The sequence below is a fragment of the Coptis chinensis genome, chromosome 3 (assembly GCF_015680905.1).
Source record: "Coptis chinensis isolate HL-2020 chromosome 3, ASM1568090v1, whole genome shotgun sequence".
Taxonomy (NCBI): Eukaryota; Viridiplantae; Streptophyta; class Magnoliopsida; order Ranunculales; family Ranunculaceae; genus Coptis; species Coptis chinensis.
The window spans coordinates 54765018-54784928 of NC_141458.1; the positions used below are offsets into that span (position 1 = coordinate 54765018).

At 39.4% G+C, this 19911-nt stretch overlaps 2 protein-coding genes and 1 long non-coding RNA gene across 7 annotated transcripts; 2 read left to right on the forward strand and 1 right to left on the reverse strand.

The window, feature by feature from the left end:
• Positions 1 to 375: 375 nt before the first annotated feature.
• Positions 376 to 4240, forward strand: LOC147510055 (putative leucine-rich repeat receptor-like serine/threonine-protein kinase At2g24130). 2 transcript variants are annotated; one of them, XR_015218725.1, is made up of 3 exons: positions 376 to 3009; positions 3093 to 3193; positions 3546 to 3683. XR_015218725.1 is itself a non-coding variant. In XM_086602121.1 (2 exons), the coding sequence occupies exons 1-2, from the start codon at positions 631 to 633 to the stop codon at positions 3956 to 3958; spliced, it is 2976 nt and encodes a 991-aa protein (XP_086458247.1). In that variant the 5' UTR covers positions 397 to 630; the 3' UTR covers positions 3959 to 4240. The 2 variants fall into 2 exon arrangements, 1 of the variants encoding a protein (XP_086458247.1); XM_086602121.1 differs by having other exon boundaries at positions 397 to 3193; positions 3546 to 4240.
• LOC147510056 (zein-binding protein (Protein of unknown function, DUF593)) lies at positions 3497 to 12141 on the reverse strand. 4 transcript variants are annotated; one of them, XR_015218728.1, is made up of 5 exons: positions 11703 to 11952; positions 10129 to 11588; positions 9674 to 9853; positions 7468 to 7574; positions 3497 to 4163 (listed from the first exon to the last, which is right to left on the reverse strand). XR_015218728.1 is itself a non-coding variant. In XM_086602122.1 (3 exons), the coding sequence occupies exons 2-3, from the start codon at positions 11566 to 11568 to the stop codon at positions 9830 to 9832; spliced, it is 1464 nt and encodes a 487-aa protein (XP_086458248.1). In that variant the 5' UTR covers positions 11569 to 11588; positions 11703 to 12141; the 3' UTR covers positions 9421 to 9829. The 4 variants fall into 4 exon arrangements, 1 of the variants encoding a protein (XP_086458248.1); XR_015218727.1 differs by lacking the exon at positions 7468 to 7574 and having other exon boundaries at positions 4024 to 4163; XR_015218726.1 differs by lacking the exon at positions 7468 to 7574 and having other exon boundaries at positions 4043 to 4182.
• LOC147510057 (uncharacterized) lies at positions 7581 to 9399 on the forward strand. Its single transcript, XR_015218729.1, has 2 exons — positions 7581 to 8203; positions 9190 to 9399. It is a non-coding gene; the product is annotated as an uncharacterized LOC147510057 (long non-coding RNA).
• Positions 12142 to 19911: the final 7770 nt, after the last annotated feature.

The window sequence follows — 19911 nt, forward strand, 5'->3', positions numbered from 1 at the left end:
GTAATTTTATATTGTCATATGTAAATACAAATTTACATAGGATGACGTCAGCCCGGTTTGTCTTTAAGCCGAAATTATAAGTAAAGATTGATGACGTCAGCCCGGTTTTTACAGGGGTATTTTGGTATGTTTGGGTATTTTAAAAAAATAGGGGGTTTTTATGGGTTAGTACGTAATGAGGGGGTTTTTATGATGGTTATGTATCGAGATTAAACCCAAAATCTGGTTTAATTAAACACGACTTCGTACCACAAAAACTAATGTCCTATGTACATCAGTCCCTCGCAACTGGCACAATTCTTTGTGCTCCTCTAAATGGAAAGCTTAGTTGACAACCCACTCATCAAAATTTTGGCAACCACATAAAGCAAACTAGTAAGCAAACAAGTCCTACTTCAACTATTAGCCTTTATAAAAGTACATCCCCGATATACCATTCCACCATCTCTGCCACTTTTATCATACCCTAAGAATCTCTCTCACATTCCTGTCAGATCCTTATGTCTTCTTCTAATTGTATTGCCTCAAAATTTTTAAATAAAGCTAGGAATGTAGAGGAAAGTCATAGGAAGGTTCATGTAGAATAGTGATTAGGCACTATCCTATTCCTATTTCCTCGCATCTCAGATCATGGTCTTTCTGAAATTTATGTGTATTTTATTCCTCCAGTATGCAGCTTTTTCCGCATGTGAACTAGTCTCAAAAGGTCACAACCAAAACTCCTTAGTCGCTGACAAAGCTGCTCTTCTAGCCTTTAAGAGGACTATAACACCTGAACGACAGTCTGCTCTAGTTAACTGGCATGAAACATCAGATGTTTGTAACTTCACAGGTGTACTATGCGACCAGTGGCAGTATCGAGTGTCTGAGCTAGTGCTAAATAATACAAATATCGGAGGATTGCTATCTCCATTCATCGCAAACCTTACTGGCCTTCGTGTACTTGACCTCTCCCAGAACAACTTCTTTGGCCCGATACCAACAGAATTTACGCACTTACGCTTCTTATGGTTCCTAAAGCTTGATGGAAACTATTTGCATGGTCAGATTCCAGTGTCTCTTTCATTGCTTTGGAGACTCCGTTATGTCCACCTTGGCAGTAACGACTTAAATGGTACCATACCAGCATCTATATTCACCAATTGCAGTTTGTTGCAGTATGTAGACTTCTCCAACAACTCCCTTACTGGCAAGATTCCTGCGGAAGTCGGGAACCCACAAGAACTATGGTCACTCAATTTATATATAAATAATTTGAGTGGTAAACTACCTATATCTCTATCAAATTTGTCAGAGTTATACTCGTTGGATGTCGAGAATAACTATCTTTTTGGTGAATTGCCATCAGAAGTTGTTGTCAAGCTGAAGTTTCTTAAGTATCTTCATTTATCATACAATGATATGGTTAGCTATGCTAACAACACTAATCTTGAGCCATTTTTCACTTCTCTTTCAAACTGCACTGACCTGGTGGAGCTCGAATTGGCAGGTATGGGTCTTGGAGGAAGACTCTCAAGTATCATTGGCCAACTTCCAAGTACACTGTCAGCTATTCATTTAGAAGATAACAGAATCTTCGGTTTGATCTCTCCAAATGTGGGGAATAACTCAAACCTCACACTTCTTAACTTGTCAAGCAACCTTCTTAATGGAACAATTCCATTTGAGATTGCTCAACTAAAGAGATTGCAACAGATTATTTTGTCTAACAACTTTTTCAGTGGTGAAATTCCTGATACGTTAGGCAAACTACGCTCAATTGGTTTGCTCGACTTATCACGCAACCGATTAACAGGTCAGATTCCGGCAAGTCTAGGAGATCTAAGTCTACTAAGTTATTTATTCCTCAACAACAACTCTCTTTCAGGAGCAATACCGCCTAGTCTGGGAAGGTGTAGGGACTTGCACAAGCTAGACTTGTCCCACAATGGATTAACAGGAATAATCCCTCCTGAAATATCAGGACTTGCTGAAATAAGAATATTCCTAAATCTTTCACATAATCTCCTGGAAGGACCCTTGCCATATGAAATTAGCAAGATGGAATCTGTGCAAGAGATAGATCTGTCGTCAAACAATTTCACCGGAAACATATTTCCACAAATTGCAGGCTGCATTGCCATTAATCTACTTAATCTCTCCCACAACTCTTTTCAAGGGCCGTTGCCAGAATCCTTAGGCAAGCTTCGGAACCTTGAGAGTCTTGATGTATCTAACAACAGCTTATCGGGTTTGATCCCATTAAGCCTTGGTGATTGTCCTAGCCTTACATCATTGGACCTATCATTCAACAACTTTCATGGACCGATACCAACAGGCGGCGTCTTCAACTTGGTAACAAATCTTACATTCTTGGGCAATGCAGATGATCTCTGTGGGTCAGTTCCGGGTATACACATTTGCTGGGGGAGGAAACATTCATTACATTCACGTAAATTTGTTATCGAGGTTTCTGTTGGTATATCAGCATCTCTATTCCTATTTACCATATTTTGCTGGATTGGACATCGATACATCAAAGGAATAATTTCCACCGAGAAAGATGAGTTGTTTAGCACGTCAGCGCCAGAACTGAAATTCAACTTCCCCAGAATCACTTACAAAGAACTCTCAGAGGCTACTGGAGGGTTTGATGAAGGGAAACTTATCGGGTCAGGTAGCTTTGGGAAAGTCTACCAAGGGGTCTTAAGAGATGGGACAGCAGTGGCCATCAAAGTTTTGCAGTTACATACTGGCAACTCTACAAAGAGTTTCACTAGGGAATGCCAAGTCTTAAAACGGATTCGGCACAGGAACTTAATGAGAATCATAACAGCATGTAGTCTACCAGATTTTAAGGCTCTAGTTCTTCCTTATATGTCTAATGGAAGCTTGGATAGCCATCTCTATCCACGCCCAGGGACAGGTTTGGGTCCTGGTTCTCCAGATTTGAGTTTGATCCAGCGGGTCAATATTTGCAGTGATATAGCAGAAGGAATGGCTTATTTACATCATCATTCTCCGGTCAAGGTTATACATTGTGATTTGAAATCTAGCAATATTCTCCTCAATGATGACATGACTGCCTTAGTTTCTGATTTTGGAATCTCAAGGTTGGTGATGACTGTTGGAGTTGGAAATGCTGGAGGTGATGACAATATTGGGAGCTATACAGCAACCACACTTTGTGGTTCCATTGGATACATTGCACCAGGTACCAAGTTTTTCTGTCATGTTATAAAGTAAGAAGAGCAAGGGTTTTACTGCATGGTTTGTGAATAAAAGAAAAGAGAAGATAATGCATTAAAATTTAGCAAAAGGAGGTCTATCTAAAATATTATTTCTAAAAATTTGAACTCATATTTTCAAATGATACAACTCTTTTTGCATTTTGGTTGTAATTATATTTGACTGTACAAAATGAACTTCTTGGAAAGGATGTCAGAACTTACAATCACTTAATTTATCAATTTTGGAGTGTAGACCTTTGAACTGAGACAAATTGAACAACGGCAAAGGTCTAACTTCTGCTTTTTCTTATGTTACAAAATGTTTATCTTTTACAGAATATGGATTTGGAACCCATACATCTACAAAGGGAGACGTCTACAGCTTTGGCATTCTAGTGCTTGAGATGGTGACTAAAAAGAGACCAACTGATGGCATGTTTATTGGTGGGCTGAGTCTGCACAGATGGGTGAAGAATCACTATCATGGAAGGGTAGAAAGGGTGATAGATTCCTCCTTGATGGTAGCAGCAAGAGACCAGGCCCCTGAAGTCATGAAAATGTGGGAAACTGCTATAGCTGAACTGCTTGAATTGGGTCTCTTTTGCACCCAGGAGGCCCCTTCAAGTAGGCCAACCATGCTTGATGCCGCAGACGATTTAGACCGCTTGAAGAGATATCTTAACGGCGACACAACTGCAACATTCGCCTCATCGCTTGGGATATCATCTTCTACTCTGGACGATGACTGATCATCATTTTTGTTGTAATGCATTGACAAGTCATCGTTTCTCTGAGGGAAGGTTGCACCAGTCCTATTGCTTTAAGAGATATCTTAAAGGCGACACAACTGCAACATTCGCCTCATTGCTTGGGATATCATCTTCTGCTCTGAACAATGACTGATCAGCATTTTGTTGTAAGTCATCGTTTCTCTGAGGCGAGGTTGCACCATTCCTGTAAAGAGGGTAAAACCCTACCAATTTTAAAAATTCTTTTTAATCAGAAATTGAAATCACTGAATGTTTGTACCCTGTAGTCATAGTCAGGTACGTCGTGTATGTACAGACTATTGTGGCATAAATGCCGATATACTGATTACATGAGCATTACAAAACAGCGAATCAGAACGATAGAATGTCCTGGAAGAGGTGGATTCCACTGCCAAGGTGGTGACACATGGAGGTCCGTAGACGGACAAATGGTGAAAGGGGTCCATATCCACTATTGAACAGACCAAGAGGGATATTAAAAAAAATAATAATAATAATTAAATAAATAATAATAAAAGAAGTACTAGGGTTTAAGGATATTAACACAAGGAGGGAGGAGACGTGGGGTTTTAAGAGACGACTTAGGGTTTCCAAGAGAGTCTTCCACCTTATTGTTTGCCAGAGAAGGAGAAATCAGCTTTGAGCCACCATTCCTATACTCTACAAACTACCATCTCCTTCTATAGACCTACAAACCACCATCTCCTTCTATAGATCCTATTGGAGATATACCCAGTTTTGTACACAGACCCTAGATACGTTACATGAGCTACAGAGAGCAGTGGACAAATCGAGATGAGAGCTATTAACATACAAAAGCTTGACAAGTGGGCATACTGGCTGTTATAACCGCTCCATCAGAAGTTCGTTTCATCAATTTACCACCAAAGACTTGTAGAGATCGTTACAAAATCGGTACACTTACTTGTTGTTCCAATGGTTACTCTAAATTGATTGCCAATGGTTAAGCAGGACTTGCTATATTAGCTTGACATGTGCATAAGAATTCCCTTCCTACCTATATTAAGAATTCCCTTCCTACCTATATTAATATCCGTTTCTCCCAAGATGCTCATAGTGAGCCACATCAGCAAAGTTTTTAAAATATTCCCTATTTGAAAAATAATTACTTGCCTTCTTACCAAACTAACCCCCGAATTTGGCTCGCTCTCTAATTTAATATAAATTAAAATTGTCCTTTCATGTGTTATGCTAAAACAAAAAAAAAAGCTTATTTCATTATTTCAAATGTACGCATGGGATAAAAAAAAACAAATTCTAAAAAAAAAACAATGAATTAGTTAATTGATATGTATTAGTTATTGGATATGGATATGGATATGGATATGTATTAGTTAATAGATATGGATATGGATTACTTATTGGATATGGATATGTTAAACTTCCAAGTGCTTCCCTTAAATATAGGCCCACATGATAGGTTTAAGAATAACAGGCCCGGCCACTGGTCGGGCTGCATGGCTAGTTATGTACGAACAAGGAGGAAATGAGTATTGGTCTCATAGTGCCCCATGACAATGACCTCAACCAAGTATATGCTCGTCCTAATATACATATGGAATGTTGATAAGAATCGTTACCAAATAAACAGAAAAAGAAAAGAAAGCAAAACAAGAAAGACGTTCTATAGATATTAAAATCTCATTTTATTGGTATCCAAATGATACAAAACTTATAATTAGGTAAATTTAATTGTTAGTATCTGGAGCGTCAAAGGGACAGGCTCAAGTCTGGTGTGGCACCGATTGTCCAAATCGACTGTATTCATCCGCTTGAGCATATCAATCCTTGCGTATGCGCATGAAATTTCCTCACAAAGCTAGTCAGACAGGTCTCTTTTAACTAGGTTGTAAGTGATGGATCTAGATTTTATTCTGTTTTCACTATTACACGTCCTTACCTCTACATTTCCCAATGTCCAATGTCCACCTTATCCTCATTCTTGCTCCAGCATTAGTCCTAGTTCAAGCACATACTGTCTACATTAGATCTTTAAACCACCCTCTCAAATATTATAATGACTGCTATGACAATTACATTATTTTCTTTCTAACCGGTGGTTAAAGCTACTATAAAAACGATCCTGCCCAGTAACTAAATTTTTTAGAGTTAACGATCAGAGAGTATGATTGTATGAACCACTGTTTCAAAAAATTGGGTCATTTCCCCCTAGAGACAATTAAGGACAGCAAAAGGTTCCGTTATGAAAGATTTAGATTGAAACTGAAAGGATCAAGAGATAAATTCCATTGGACTTTCCCTTTCCAAGGAAAAAATCATACGAAACTGTGTTGCTGAGATTATAATCCCATATCGGGTTTCTAAAGCCTTGCAATCAAATATATAAATCTTGGAGCCTCCCACTTATAATCAAATGGTTTTAAGTTGGATCCTCATCTTCAATATGTGTCTAAAGCTCTTGTTCCAGGCCTGTTGCACAAAAGCCACTTCGATTTTGAGTTTGAGAAAAGAGTATCCCCTTGGTCACCTTAAAGCTAACTTTTAAACCCTGTTTGGTGATAAAACCACCAGTCCTCTTTTTCACCAAAAATTTAAAACTTAAAGCTAAGTGGGTGTTTGGTTCTCATTTTTTCAAAAAAGTATTTTTTCTTAAAAAACACTTTTATGAAAAAGTATTTATTCTAAAAACAGTTTTTCAATAAACATGTTTGGTTGTGATTTTTCTTAAAAGCTATTTTATCAAATCAGATTTCACACTATGTTTCTCGATATATTTTGCATATCATTGGCGTAAATCACTAAAGTCTAAAACATCCTAGTTCATTTGCTTTTAGCTCCAAAACTGTTTCCTTCCAAAGAAAAATAGTTTTTTAACTTAAAAAAACAAAGTTTTACCTAATTATCATAAAACAAGTTTTTTGGGACCAAAAAGTGTTTTTGGATGAAAAACTATTTTTTTTTAAATAGAAACCAAACACATTTATTTTTTCAAAAAATGTTTTTTCACTAATAAACACTTTTTAGCAATAAATAAATAGGATCCAAACACCCCCTAACATTTTGCCTCTTCTTCTTCTCCTTCTTTTACAAGGAATTTAGATCTCATCTTTTTCTTATGTATCCTTCTTCTTTATACACATTTCCTATTTGCAGCAACCAAGTTTTCAAGAGGGATTGAGATCCATTCCTTTAGAATTGCGCTAATTCAAAATCCTTGCAATTGATCTTGGTGATTTTTTATTCTCACAGTACTGTTCAAGAACAGGGGTTGTTCACACAATTATCTCAAAAACGTATTGATGAGACTTGTCATATATGCACCTCTTGCTACGAGTGTACGACCTGGACACAGTTAGAAGGAGGTTCTAAATTTCTAATATATTTTCTCCAAATAAACCTTGTGCAAGTACAACTGATATTATTTCTAAGAAAATTGACAGGTTACACGGTAAGGAATCACATTACTTTCAAGTTTAAACTAGATGAGTTCCCCTTTTAAGCCATACCTTCAAGATCACCATGACCGCTTAGCTTCAGCCATCTGCTCAAATAATTCGAGATATTTCCATTGGTGGTTTACAGTAGAAGCTAGTGCCTGGCCTTCAGTCCTGGTCTTGTCACCATTGTCAACAAATGTCACAAAAAAAGGTACATTTAGATCAGACATTCAAGATCGCAATAAGCTTAAACTCCTTCTGAGTTGAATTCACATCCACACGCATGGTACATCATTTAACTTGGGTGGCGTAAGCACTAAACAGGTCAACACACATGTAATGTTACTTTCAGGCTTTCAGAAATTGCAATGCAATCCACATATAGATCCACTACTAATATTAGTACGATTGCAAGTGCTTCCCAGATAAAAAACTCCAGAGATTTTGGAATTCCTTAGCTGACAGCCCATTTTTCACAAGCTTGAATGTGAAAGATTGGAATTCCTTTTCCAGAGAGGAGTTTGTAACCAATTCATAAGTCCATATTCACTAATCAAACTTCTATTCAAGGAAACACTCAACAGTGATTCATTGGGTAACCTCGCTTATGCAGTCACTGTACAGTGTAGTATGCACAGCTTTATATTGCTCTATAACCAATATGACATGCCGCTTCTTCCCTGTCAATTTAGTCTATCGTAACTCATGGTTCTGCGTTTCCAAATCTAAGGAAAGAAAGACTAGAGACCTTGCAGTAAAATTTCCACTTGTAAATGTTGAATCGACAATCTATAGGAGATTCATGGTAAGTTCCTCAAGTTAAATATAATGAAGGTTGACCACTTCCTTCATCTCCTATTCCTTAAATAAGTTTGACAAAAGCTGTGCATGATTTAGTAGGATCCATCCAACATAAACTTCCACTTCTACATATATCATGAGCACTTAGTACATAAACTTCCACTTCTACATATATCATGAGCACTTAGTACGTACACGAGAACTCAGCAATCCTTTGCAACAAGAAAAACTTGAAGACATCACTCACTGCAAACAATCGTGAAATTTCACTACTTGGTTGACCCAAAATCACTATAGACCATCTTAACACTCAAAAAAGTACAGAGACTATGTAAAGGATTGACTACTCCTCAGTTAGATGCTTCTTCATCCAAGTGGTTGAAAAGACTAAGTTCCAAATTTAAATCGGTAATATCCATGCAATAAAGATAAAATTTATATCTTTCTTCATATTTAGGAAGGCAAGCAAGTTTTTTTTGTTTTTCTTATTAAATATTTGTCTTAGATTTGCCTGCCAAGTTCAGAGGGGGTATCATACACTCTTACAGTTTTTCATATCAAAACTATATGTCAACTTTCATTTCCAAATATAAACGCCTCGAGAAAGTTACAACGAAAACCATTGGATCAATTAACTTTTTTAGAAACCTGAGTTTAGGGTTTCCAAACTCTGTCTCTTCCTTACCGCTCTCTCTTTCTTTCTTTCTTTCTTTCCTTCTCATTTCTAGCATCTTACTTACTTCATCTCTCTCTTGTTATCTGGTTTTTCTCTATGTTTTGTGTCTTAATAATCAATATAAAGAATGAAGGTCAGATCCTGTTTCACAAGGCCTTTCTAGGATATGTTTTTCTGTTGATATCTTGAATCTTGCTCTGTTTTCCATCTTGAATTGTTTAAAGGCATGGTCTCTATTTTCGCATTGTGTCCCTCAAGGGACCAGTTTTCCAAGTTTTGCATCTTTAGTTCTTTACTAGTGCGTTTTGTAGCAGGTTCCAGGGTAGAAGACTGAAGATCATAGTTGCAGATGGAGATCAATGGCCTAGTCTGAAGATTACATGATATTGATAATTCTGTTATTTAAAACAAACTATCTAGCATTTGTTCTATAATGTGTTCGTAGGGTGTTAGTTCCGTACATTGTAAAAGATCATTCCCAATTAAGGATGCTATTTTCCATCATTTAGTTCTTACTTGTGTTCTACAAAGTCATTCCCTAAATAAATACAGAAACAGAACTTACATTTCTATTTGCATCTTTTTTCCCTTCTGTGGATTTTGACTTTTTCACAATGTACTATTACAACAGAAGCTCAAGAACATATCTATAAAAAAAGCTAAACTGAAGCTGTCAAAACTCTAATAGAAACTGAAATTTCAACACAAACTTCAATGCAATCCTTTAAGAATCATGCCTATAGTACAGTATCAAATGTACACTGTTATGTATATCTTTGGTATGTGTCAGAAACTTACAAATCCAATCCTCAATGCTTTCTTCAAATCACAACAAATGTAAAAATCCAATGCCATTCCTCAACAACGCTTGTCACTAAACGATCTGATAGTCTCAAGTATTACGGATGTTGCATGTAATTCCTGTGAACGAGGTCAAAGGTACTTCCTTGAGAGCTAAAGTGAATAGAAAAACATTTCCTGTCAACAGCCAACATAAAAGAGTGTAAGTCGAAAGCAAACCACAAACAAGTAATTAGTATGTGGCTAACTATTATCATATGGAAAATCAATATCAAGTAGATGCAAGTTCAACGACATGGACAATTAGTAATCATAGAGAAGTTAATAGATGATTCCATGTAACAAGCCAGAAACTCAAAATATAAGTTCTTAAAACACAGCAAAGAAATGCCAATTCAGTACTGGCATTTAAACAAGCATAAATCAAGGAAGTCATAAACTTTGGGACTTACCTCCATGATAGAAAACAGTGAAGCCTCCTCCGCAGAGGGACAGTCTTTAATTTCTGTACTTCTTATCTGAGACTTTATTGTGCTTAGTTGTTCATGGATCTCCTTCAACAACTTCAGTTCCTCTTCCTCACAACCAGAAACTCCTTGCTTCACAATACTTGTTTCACCCTCAAGCTTCTCCAGTCGTTTGTTAAGCAACTGGACATCATTATGAAATTGGAAGATGGTAGTGGTTATATCTGCAAGACCACTATGACAGTTCCCACTATCCATTTCCCTTGGTTTAGTCCGTTTCTTCTCATCATCCTCACATTGCAAAGAGTTCTTCCTAAACCCAGCTTCATCTCTGCAACCATATTTGACATTTCCATGAGCAGGAATCGGGTCTGGCTTCGCCAGTCTCTTCTCCTCTTCCCAGACCAACTTCTTTCCTTCTTGCTTCTCAAATCGACAAAGCTTGCCATTTTCACTATTTTGAGGGACCTCAAATATATCTTGGATACTCATGGACTGTAATGCACTTCCAATATTTCCTGTTTGTGAGCAATGGTTATTAGAGCTGTCTAGCAGCAACAAACTCTTGGAATCTTTGGCTTGAGAACTTAAAATGGAAATTGTATGTCGACCGTCCAACTTACTCTCAGTGACTCCTCTATTTGAATTATTACTTATTCCTTCGCACAAAGAAGACTGCGACCCTGCTCGCAGATCCTCCGTATAATCCAAACCAGTGGACATAAGCCCTTGACTTGATGAATCCCGGTCAGGCTCAACCCTCCCTTCAATAACTTTACCAAGCGAAAAATCTTTCACCCTTTCATCCAACTCTCTAATTTGCTCCCAATACGAACTAAGGTCACGAACTACAGATTCATCCGGCGTCTTCCTTGCCTCCTTGCTGCAAACTTCAAAATCATAATCCTGGTCTTCATTTATTTCCATTTGACTCATTCTTGCCATCATAATCACCGGCCGTTCCCTACAAGGATATCCATTAATGGGAATCAAGTCTTCAAATCCAATCGAAGGCAGAGACTTATTCCTTCTAACAATCCCAAGACCTTCATTCTGTCTCAAAAATTTCCCCTCCCCAATATCTAAATCATCAATAATACCCACACTCATCAACTTATACCTATAAGCCTGGACTTGAAACTCAAGAGAAGTAATCTCCATTTCCTTTTGATTCATAACTTCCTCGAAAACCACCATAATTTCCTCAGCATAGTTAATCTTTTCTTCCGCCATCCGCTTATACTGACTCGCTTCCAACTTCTCCTCCGCCTTCTCTCCTTGTAAACGTCTTATCATCGAAAGTGCTTCATTAGCTGCTGTAGCTGACGCTTCTCTTTCTGCTTCTAACTCAATATATAGCTTCTGTAATAGTACTTGTTGTGTTTGTAACGTTTCTTTTAAAAGTTCTATCTCGTTTTCCGCCATAACCAAACTTACATTACTTCCTACAAAATAGTTCATACGTTAATATATCAAGAAAACCAGTCCATGACTCCTATGATCATATCCATGAAAGACTAAAACTAGAAAGATAAAAACAAAACAAAAAAAAAACTTACCAGCTATGAAACAAGAAAACGAGTCTTGGGAATCTTTAAGAAAATGAGAGGCAAGCTTGTTGAAAGAAAGAAACAAGAAAAACCAACTTTACGACCAAGCGATATGATGGCAAAACAAAACAAGACTTACAACAGCAGACTTTTTTTTTTTCCTTCCTATATTGAGTCAAAGAAAATCTAACTAATCAAGAAAAGGGAAGTTTTGGTTTTTTTTTATCTTTTTAAGTAACTGTTTTCGTTACAACAACTATGAGAGCAGTAACAGAATGATAGATAGAGCCGCACACGAGCGCGTCCATTTTTTTAGGGTTTTTTTTTTTTTTTTTTTTAATTTTTATTAATTAGAGAGACTGTGAGGGTGTGACCGTGTGGGCGGGGCGGGGTCTCTTCTTTTCTTTTCCCGCTAGCCGTTATTTCAAAGTACTTTATTTGGGAGGTTAAAGAAGTCGGTGAGTGTCACATTCATGATATCAACGGCTAATATCTTTTTTTTAATCATTTTGGCGCGTGAGTGACTTATTGAGTGTGATACTGTGATGTGAATGGCCGACCATAGACTTTGTTTAGTGTAATATGTGGCAGGTTCCTATTTGAGGATGTGGTATCATAATGTTGGTTTTAATAATTAAAGAAGACTAATGATGTTTGATAATTATAATTATAATTAAAGTAGAAATTCTTTAACTTGGACAATATCCTTACCATCAGAGAAAGAGAGGATTTCCAATTTGAAGCGTGACATTTGTAATGAAAGGTGTATAGGTAACGATCTATTTTTGTTAGGCTTTTTAAGGTGATTAAATATTCTGTTGAATGAATAATTATCGTAGCCGACTCAGAGCAACAAGTAGGAAAGATGTGGACTTCAAATTTCCAAGGCAACATTTTCCTTTTCATTTTGTATAGCCACATTCAGGGATGTAAAAAATATCCATGAAGACGGGGCTCCATGGAGACCTAACCCTAATGGGGCAGATATGGAGAGTACTAAATGGGGATGGGGACAGGTATGTGGAATCTCGGACTCCTTCCAAGCATGGATGAGGCGGTTACAGGGAATAGGGTCCCCTATTTGAATATAGTATATATAATATCCATATATTATGTATATTTGTAAAACTACTGCAAGAGTAAAAAATCAAACTCAAACTACTGTAAGACCTCATTCTTGAAACCATGATCATCTTTCTACTAGACTAATGCCAAATTGATAAAGTGTAATTAATTATAGACGAAAAATAGTTAATTTAGGTAAGTATAAATATATATATTTTTTTTTGGTTAAGTTGGTTAATGGGGAGTGGGGCGGGCATGGGGAATCCAGTACCTAAGTGGGGCAGGTATGGGGAATCCAGTACCCAAGTGGGGCAGGTATAGGAATCCCCGACTACTTCTCAAGTGGTGATGGGGTGGGTATGGGGAAGGAAATTAAAATCAGGGATGGGGATGGGAAAAGCAAACCGCCCCCGGCCCGCCCCATTTACATCCCTAACTAGCCACGCTTCTTAAGTTCCCTGGAAATCGTCGACACTTTGAATTTTTCGCTAATATCACTAGGCAACCATCTAAGGGCGGGTCTTCATATTGAAACCAATAAAATTATGACAGGTTACCAAAATAAACAGAATTATGTGAAAAAACATATTTTCTAGCTTTTACCACACACAGCTACGGTTTGAGGACCGAATACTTAAAACATTGGATGCCACTTGGTCTCAATTACATAATAGACTGCATCATATAATTCATCCCCAAATTATCATCTCGTGATTTTAAATAAGTTGTTTGACTCTGTACTTACTGGATTCTCAAATCATCTTGCCTCTCGGCACCTTTTGGTAGAGTTCACTATCACTATAATGACCATATCTATCAGTTGGATCTGTTAGGAATAATAGTCCCACATTGCTTGGATAATTGGGCATGAGCTAGTAGATAAACTCTTGGGCACCCTAACTTGGTAAGCCAATTTTCCAAAAGAGTTCTACGTACCTATGGGTTATTGACATGGTATCGGAGCGGGTCAATCCAAGCAATGGGTCGGGTAAAAAAAATGGTTATTGGCATTGCTAGTAGCTCTAGCCCGGCATGGAGGGGAGGGGCCCTGGGGTTAAGTGTAACGCCCCAAAACCTTGTAACCCTATCAAACACCTTGCCAAAAGACATAAAAAATTCGGCAGGAGCAATTAAGTAACCGGTTTACAAATGGGATGCCCGTCTCAACCAATGCCAGAGCAGTTAAGTAACCGGTTTACAAATGGGAGTCAGTACGCCAAGTACTTGAATGTCTCCACTAATACCATATCATCCAAGCACCTCATACAAAGTCATTACCGAAAACACAAGTTAAATATATACAGATCCGAGTCCCATATCTATCAAAAGGTTTACATACGTTCTTAACAAAGGATACTTACTATAAGACTTTCTAAAATAAAATAAAATAGGTATAAAGTTGGTACCCATGGATCGTCTTTTAGTGCTTTCAACTATCAGATTCTTGCAAAACTTGTAAGGGCGTAATAACCACACACCTAGCAAATAATATCTACCAACTAATCATTTAAGAAAAATATAGGACAAGGATTGTAAGTACCCTCAGTTCTACATTACAATACACGTGTCCACACACCAGGTCATAATCTTTCAGCTCGTACCAATTCATCAGAGCGTACCAACGACCCAAACCCAGGTCGTCCCCAGCATCAGTTACAACCATTTATAGAAGCAAATCAGCTAGCGCAATCCTGGAGCTCAGTCAACACAACAATCAAGGAGACATTTACTTTGTAACATTAGAGTAATGGCGAATCACCAAGATAGCACAAAAGGTGGATCTACACTTCATAACGGCCTGGAGCCAATAAAGAAGGTCAACTCAAACATCTATAAGTAGAGAGAGATGAACTACATAAGGTTTGATTCAAGTTTACCCCAAGAAACTTGATACGTAGGCAACTCTTATCCCGAGAAGAGTGCAGCCATTCCCTAACAACCAAAACCTCAGGTTGTTCTCTTCTAGAACACCAAACCTTTACATTGGCGTCGTCTGCCGATTCGTTTCCTTAAGAAAAGCACACTTACTCTTTTCTCAAGCCCACGAAGTTGGTAAAAACCACCATGGATCCCTCATTTCAAATGTTGGCAGATCAGATGAAGGCGCTACATGACGATTTCCTCACCTTACAACAAGAGAATCAGACGATGCGCGACCAAGCTACCTCCAATGCCAACAACGGCACCACAGAAGCAGTGGAGAACAACGCCGTTACAGCCCTCACAACCACCACAAATCAAAGGCTAGAAAACTTCGTACAAAGGTTAGAGAAGTCAAATGACAAGGCTAGCACACTCCAGATCGCCCAGAGGATACTAAAGACATACAAGGCATCACCATTCACAACTGAGATCAGGGACAAGCAACCTCCCTCAGATTTCATCCAACCAAGGTTTCCACTGTACGACGACAGCTCGTGTCCATGCCAACACGTAGCTTGTTTCAGCAAAACCCTCACATTCTACAGCGCTCTAGAATATGACTATCTAAAGTGCAAGCTTTTCCCAACCAGCTTGAAAGACGGAGCTCTAGAATGGTTCTACATATTCACTCCTTATTCAATCAACAACTTTGACAAGCTAGCTGAGACGTTCGCAGCAAAGTTCATCCATAACAGAAAGAAGCAAGTCGACCTGGACTCCTTGTTTTAACTCAAGCAAACACATGGCGAGTCGATTTGAGCTTTCCTAGGACGCTTCAAAAAAGAACTCCTCTCAATGGAGCCAAACTTAAAGGACAGTTTTACAACTTCTGCATTCACCAACGCTCTCCTAGATGACTCGACTTAGCAGGGTCGCTAATGCGCAACAAGCCAGAACGCTTAGATGACCTGTACCACAGAGTAGAAAAGTACATCAAGTACGAAGAATGGTTGGCCCATCGCAAGGGCAAAGAAGTCCTCACAGTGAGCGACAAATAATAACCCAAATAGAGCATCCACTATTTTGGGAACCACAACAACAACAACAAGAGCTCAACAAACCCTCTTACACAAAGAAGGAATTCTCCAACTTCTCCAGGACGCCAAGCCAGATCCTGAAGAAGATATATACTGCACCATACTTTAAGCCCAACATCAACAAGGTGATTGCCATTCCAGAACGTCCATAATGCCATTTCCACAAGCTCCACTACCATGACACCAATGATTGTTGAAGCCTGAAGCACTACCTCCAAGACTTAGTCGAGGAGGGAAAATTGAAAGAGTTCCTGCTCGAAAGCGACCTCAGGCATAAGCTAGATGCTAAACACCACAAAAGCAGGAGCCGCAGCCATGAACGACCTACAAACAACAGAAGCAGGAGCAGAACAACCTGACGTTCTAAATCTCCAGGTCGGTCAAGGCACAACAGAAGACAACACTCCTCCGACCATGATGAGGAAAAAGTAATCAACATGATTACAGACACCTCCAACAATGAAACATTAGGTCGGAAAAAGCGCAAAAAGTAGGAGTGCTTCAAGAAATCTACCACCTCTTTCACAAAGCTGAGGTGATCAATCCTACCAACCTTCAAACAATAACAACAATTTCATTCATGGAGGAAGATCTAGACAAGGTGTGCCTACCCCACAATGATGCCCTGGTAGTGCACGTCAAAATCAACGGGTGGACAGTCAAAAGAGTCATCATCGATCCAGGCAGCTCGTGCGACATATATACTTTTCTATTAAACATACAAGGACATGCATCTGCCAGACTCGGTGATGATAGAGTCAAATACACTACTCTATGGGTTCAACGGAGACCGCACACATGCCATTGGAGACATCATCCTACCAGTCTCCATTGGGGAAAAAGAGGACATGGTGAAAACATCAACACACTTCAATGTAATCGATGTCAAGTCGTCCTACACTGCCATTTTAGGATGCCGATGGATTCACAAGATCCAAGCAATCCCCTCAACACTACACCAAGTCATGTGGTTCCTTGGACCCCGAGGCATCATGGAGCTCAGAAGCAACCAACTAGAAGCTCACCGATGCAATCACGTTAGCACAACCACCACGCCGAAGCCTCAGGTCATCGAAGACAAGGACGTCCCAAAGAAGCAAGATCCTCAAGCGTCCAGCCCACCAACAGCAACAACAGACAAGCTCAAATAGAACCAGGAGAAAAAGTCAATCTGGGCATAGATGATGACCTAAAATTTATTTATGTAGGGGCTGATTTAGACCCTAAGCTCAAGGAGCAACTTGTCAAATTTTTATCTCTCAATAAAGATGTTTTTGCTTGGTCGTATATCGATATGCCAGGAATCGACCCTCAGGTTGTTTGCCACAAACTAAATGTCAATCCAAATGTAAAGCCTATCAAACAATGACTTAGGAAGCTTGCACTCAAATTTCAAAAAGCCATCAATGAAGAGATAGAAAAGCTCAAAAATATTGGATTCATCAGAGAAGTCGAATACCCGACCTGGCTAGCTAACATCGTAGCCGTTCCCAAGAAGAACGGCCAGGTATGACTTTGCATAGACTTCACCAACGTCAACAAGCACTGCCCCAAGGACAGCTTCCCCCTACCAAGAATTGACATTCTAGTAGATCAAACTTGCGGCCACGAACTCCTTTCATTCATGGACGCATAAAGTGGGTACAATCAAATACCACTTGCAGAGGAAGACTAGGAAAAGACATCCTTCATAACTGAACAAGGAACATTTTGCTACAACGTCCTACCATTTGGCTTGAAGAACGCAGGTGCGACCTACCAAAGATTGGTCACAAAGATGTTTAAAGACTTGCTGGGCGACACTATGGAAATCTACATAAACGACATGGTAGTGAAAAGCGAAAAGGCCAAAGATCACATTTCCCACTTACAAGAAGCCTTCGAAAGACTGGGCCAAAACAAAATGAAACTCAACCCAGCAAAATGTGTATTTGGGGTAGCTTCAGGGAAATTCCTAGGGTACCTCGTTTCACAAAGGCGCATCGAAGCAAACCCAGAACAGATACGAGCTCTCCTCGAAATGTCAGAACCAACTTCCTTGCAACAAATCTACAAATTATCTGGCATGGTCTCAGACCTCAACAGATTCATCTCACGTGCATCTGACAAATGCAGACCATTTATGCAAATACTGAATAAGGGTGCAACATTCACATGGACAGACGAATGCCACAAGACCTTCAACGACCTGAAGGCTTACCTATCAACTCCTCCCGTCCTATCCAAACCAACAAAAGGAAAGACACTGGGGCTTTACCTAGCAACTACCGACTTTGCTATCAGCTCGGTTTTTTTTCGTGAACACGAAGGAATCGAAAAGCCAGTCTATTTCACCAGCAAGACGTTAGCAGACTTGGAAAAGCATTACTCTCCAATGGAGAAAACGATGTTGCCTTTGCTATATTTAGCTCGAAAGTTCCGACCTTACTTCCAAGCCCATAGCATCAAAGTCATCACATATGTACCCATCAAATAGGTCTTGAGTTCTAGCAACAAAACAGCCCGCATGGCCAAATGGGCTAAAGAACTCGGAGAACATCACATCGACTTCGTTCCCAGAATGTCTCGCAAAGACCAGGTCGTTGCTGATTTCTTGGCAGACTTTCCCGTCGAAGATGTCAACTGGGAACACGAGCCAATCACTTCATTTCATCAACCATCCACCCCAGACACATGACACCTCTATGTAGATGGAGCATGCAACAACAGCGGTAGTGTAGTGGGGGCTGTGTTAACTTCACCAGAAGGAACACAGCTACAAAAGTTAATCAAGATCGACTTCGCAACATCCAACAATGAAGTAGAGTACGAAACATTAATCACAGGCCTCCGCATGGCACAACAGCTACAAGTTCAAAAACTAAAAGCTCACAGTGATTCACAGTTAATCGTCAAGCAACTCACCAAAGAGTATGTAACAAACAGAGCAAACCTGGCCAAATACGCCCAGGTTGCCAATAACATCATCAGCTCATTCAAAACATTCTCTCTGGAACACATTTCTCGAGAGGACAACAGACATGCAGACAGCCTAGCTTTCCTAGCCTCAAAGACCCAAGAGACATGTCCAACCATAGTCTACATTGACATCCTAGAGAAACCCGCATATCAGCAAGAAAATGTCAACAACAGCGCAGACTTTCAGCCCTCATCCGAAGAAGAGATCACTCAATCTTGGATGGGCCCATTTTTGCGATTTATCCTACATGGGGAGCTCCCAACATAAGCAAAGAACGTTCACGCCATAAAATTCCAAGCTCCCAGATATATCGTGATCAACGGACGATTGTTCTGCAAATCCGCAGGAGGTCCTCACCTAAGGTGCATAACTCCATGCGAAGGCCAACTCATCTTTGACGAAATTCACAAAGGCGAATGCAGCAACCATGCATGAGCAAGATCTTTGGCTCACAAGGCAATCGCTCAAGGGTATTATTGGCTAGGCATGCACATCGAGGCAAAGACATATGTTCTCAAGTGCCACAAATGTCAAACATTTGGACACAACCATTTGAGTCCAGCACGAGAGTTGATCAACATAGCCAACTCATGGCCCTTTCATATGTGGGGGCTAGACATCATGGGACCATTCATCCCACAAAAGAAAACATGACTCAAATACGTCCTAGCAGCCACAGATTACTTCACCAAATGGGTGGAAGCAATCCCACTAGTCCAAGTCAAAGAAGTCCACGTCATCAACTTCATATGGACCAATATCATCACAAGATTTGGTCTACCCCACACCCTTGTCATGGCCAACGGAACTCAATTTACTGGCTCACAAGTCAATGCATTTGTACAAAAATAGCGCATCATCCAAGCATTTTTTACACCTAGATATGCACAAAGCAATGGTCAAGCAGAGGCTACCAACAAAGCAATCAAGGAAAATCTCCAAAAAAAGTTGGAGAGCAAGAAAAGCCAATGGCCATAACAACTAGAGAACATTCTATGGGCATACAGAACAACATCCAGAGCCAGTACCAATGAATCTCATTTCACACTTTGCTTCGAAATAGAGGCAATCATACCATCAGAACTCACAGTCACAACAACACGTTCTGACATCGTCGAATCAGGAGAAAATGGCACCATCTTGGCAAAAGAAGTCGATCTCCTAGAAGAGCGAAGGGAAACAGCTGCAATATCCCTAGCTCGGTACCACCAAACAATCTAACGATCTTACAACA

What these genes read in the sequence shown, in the direction of transcription:
- LOC147510055 (XM_086602121.1), top strand. Translation starts at nt 631, where the DNA reads ATGGTCTTTCTGAAATTTATGTGTATTTTATTCCTCCAGTATGCAGCT. An exon ending in CATTGGATACATTGCACCAG is followed by an intron (nt 3,194 to 3,545) that starts GTACCAAGTTTT and finishes TATCTTTTACAG; the next exon opens with AATATGGATTTGGAACCCAT.
- LOC147510056 (XM_086602122.1), bottom strand. Translation starts at nt 11,568, where the DNA reads ATGGCGGAAAACGAGATAGAACTTTTAAAAGAAACGTTACAAACACAA. An exon ending in CACTGTTTTCTATCATGGAG is followed by an intron (nt 9,854 to 10,128) that starts GTAAGTCCCAAA and finishes GGCTGTTGACAG; the next exon opens with GAAATGTTTTTCTATTCACT.